A 2423-nucleotide genomic window follows, 5' to 3' on the forward strand; every position below is an offset into this window, starting at 1 on the left:
GCAAGTGGACTAAATTATAGTTTTACCACAAATAATGAAGTAAATAAATACTTCAATAAATACCAGATTAAATAAAAATACAAACAAATCCTATCAAACGTTCTGATAATAATAAGAAAATCCACAAATATATGAAAAACTCGAACACTTCCGATAACAAACACATCTTTATCGATTAAAGGAGGTTGTCACTTTTGATATTTTAATTTGTAACAATATTTATTTGATACTTTCTTAATTTCACAAGCAAAATTTTGAATTCAGATTAATATAAATTTAATTTATCTATAATAAGCCTTATTCCTTTACATTTCTCATTCACCGATAAGATACGTAAAAATGTTAGAATCGATGTTGAAATAATCGAGCATATTTGGCTATTTAAACCGCATAAACAAAAACATCAGCATAACCGCATAAAAGGCTGCATTGGACCTACCAAACACTGCTCGTGACCACCAGTCAAAGAATATAATTTTAATATTTTAACAGATCAAATTAATTACATATGTCATCAACACAAAAAGAACTCACTGATGGCTGTCGAATAGCATCTTTTGTGGTGCTTGATTTGGAAACAAATGATTTGCCGTATCATTTTTCGAAAATCGCTATTACAGAATTATGCATGTATGGTTTTTCAACTAGTGAATTAGAAACAGCGCCACTAAAGTTAGAAGAGATTGACAATGTAACATTAGAACGACCACGACGTTTGCATAAGCTTACAATGCTATTCAACCCAAGACGACTTATACACCCAAAGGCTGAGGAAATTACTGGTATGGAGAATGTTTAAGATATCCTTAATATAAATGTATACATATTATTCATTATATTTCGGTATACTACTTACAGGATTAAGTAATTATAGTCTTGAAAAAGAAACACATTTCGATGAAAATGCCGCTGGTATTATAACAAACTTCCTTAAGCACATGCCACAACCAGTATGTTTGGTCGCGCACAATGGTGATACGTTTGATTTTCCGATAGTCAAACAGACGTTCCAAAAGTTAAATTTAGTACGGAAAATTAAAATTTTACCTTTTTTTTCTTTCTACATTTAAAAGTTTTTTTTTTTATTCCTCTATAGAGCCTGCCATGCGAGATCCTCTGTGTCGACTCTTTGCTTGCATTTCGTGTTTTGGATCAACAACTGCAATTCGCTTCTTCACCTACCGATACAACTGAATCCAGTATATGTTGCAATGATAAAGAGCAATCCGTAGTAACATCTAATTCTGACGACGTCAAAGAGACTGTTGTGGATTCAAGAGCGACACTTTTAGAGCAACTTGATGCTGAGACAAAGATAGACTGGCAAGCACGTAACGAAACAACACCTAGACGACCCATCGTTACAGGTGTAAAACGCTCGCATTCCGCTATCTCAAAGAGTTTAAATAGTTCTTTTAAATCGAAACGATCACTCTTTGCAAATGTTAAGCTTGAGAAATATCCACCCAAAGGGGTTTATAAATTGGAAAATATGTATAAACGATTTTTTAAGAAAACACCGAAAAATGTGCATTGCGCTGAAGCTGATGTGGAGACATTAATGCATTTAATGCGAGTGTATGGTAGTAGTTTTCTTACATATGCAGAAGAGAAAGCTGTTCGTTTCGAAGATATACCACTAAAACGATGACAAAAATACGCTATGAAATTAATTCGACATACCTGTTTGCCCAACTATCCAACCAATTTAATACGTTAAGCATGCTATTATTTTATTATGAAGCTACAAATTATGTAATTATTATGGACCAGTGATGCAATTATAAATAACCATATTTTTGATACCTTGGATATTAAGATGTAGTAATAAAACCTACAAATGTGTTTGCGAAGAAAAACCTGGACGTAGTGTATCATTCTTCCAATACCATATTCAAACACAACACTTTTAGGTTTCCCAAAAGAGTACAAGAGAGATAATGTCAGTTTGCTGTGATAATAATGTAATTATTCGAAACACTTAGATTTCATGAAGTACTCGCTATCAAAAATAAGAAAAATACATATTCCCATATGCATTTCTTTTATGCCATAAAGCTACTATAGCATAAACATCTTAATGCGATCTGAACAATATATTCGGAGATAATAGCGCTGCCTTGGAATAATCAATGCAAGTTTTTTTGAAGATATCATTAACAAATGAAACAAGTAAGGAAGGGTTAAGTTCGGGCGCATCCGAACATTTTATACTGTTTAAACTTGCAAGGATCAAAGACGGGGAAATACCTTCAGCTGTTGGTAAAACTTCGTATTAAAAATATTGTGAAAAATTCAACATTTATTAGTTTATTAATTTATATGGAAGGTCTTATACTGAGTAAGTTTTATGAATATATTTAAATCGTGTCAACGAAAATTACATTAAAAAAAATCTTAAACAAGAACTGTATGATATAAAC

The 2423-nt window shown here is 32.0% G+C and overlaps 1 protein-coding gene across 1 annotated transcript; it reads left to right on the forward strand.

Annotated features, from left to right (window-relative positions):
• Positions 1-213: 213 nt before the first annotated feature.
• LOC108965389 lies at positions 214-1863 on the forward strand. The gene is made up of 3 exons (XM_018927749.1): positions 214-782; positions 859-1025; positions 1097-1863. The coding sequence occupies exons 1-3, from the start codon at positions 509-511 to the stop codon at positions 1649-1651; spliced, it is 996 nt and encodes a 331-aa protein (XP_018783294.1). The 5' UTR covers positions 214-508; the 3' UTR covers positions 1652-1863.
• The last annotated feature ends 560 nt before the right edge of the window (positions 1864-2423 follow it).

This window comes from Bactrocera latifrons, unplaced genomic scaffold (assembly GCF_001853355.1).
Source record: "Bactrocera latifrons isolate USDA-ARS-PBARC rearing strain unplaced genomic scaffold, ASM185335v1 scaffold_14, whole genome shotgun sequence".
In the NCBI taxonomy this organism is placed as follows: domain Eukaryota; kingdom Metazoa; phylum Arthropoda; class Insecta; order Diptera; family Tephritidae; genus Bactrocera; species Bactrocera latifrons.

What these genes read in the sequence shown, in the direction of transcription:
- LOC108965389 (XM_018927749.1), top strand. Translation starts at nt 509, where the DNA reads ATGTCATCAACACAAAAAGAACTCACTGATGGCTGTCGAATAGCATCT. An exon ending in AAAGGCTGAGGAAATTACTG is followed by an intron (nt 783 to 858) that starts GTATGGAGAATG and finishes TACTACTTACAG; the next exon opens with GATTAAGTAATTATAGTCTT. An exon ending in CGTTCCAAAAGTTAAATTTA is followed by an intron (nt 1,026 to 1,096) that starts GTACGGAAAATT and finishes ATTCCTCTATAG; the next exon opens with AGCCTGCCATGCGAGATCCT.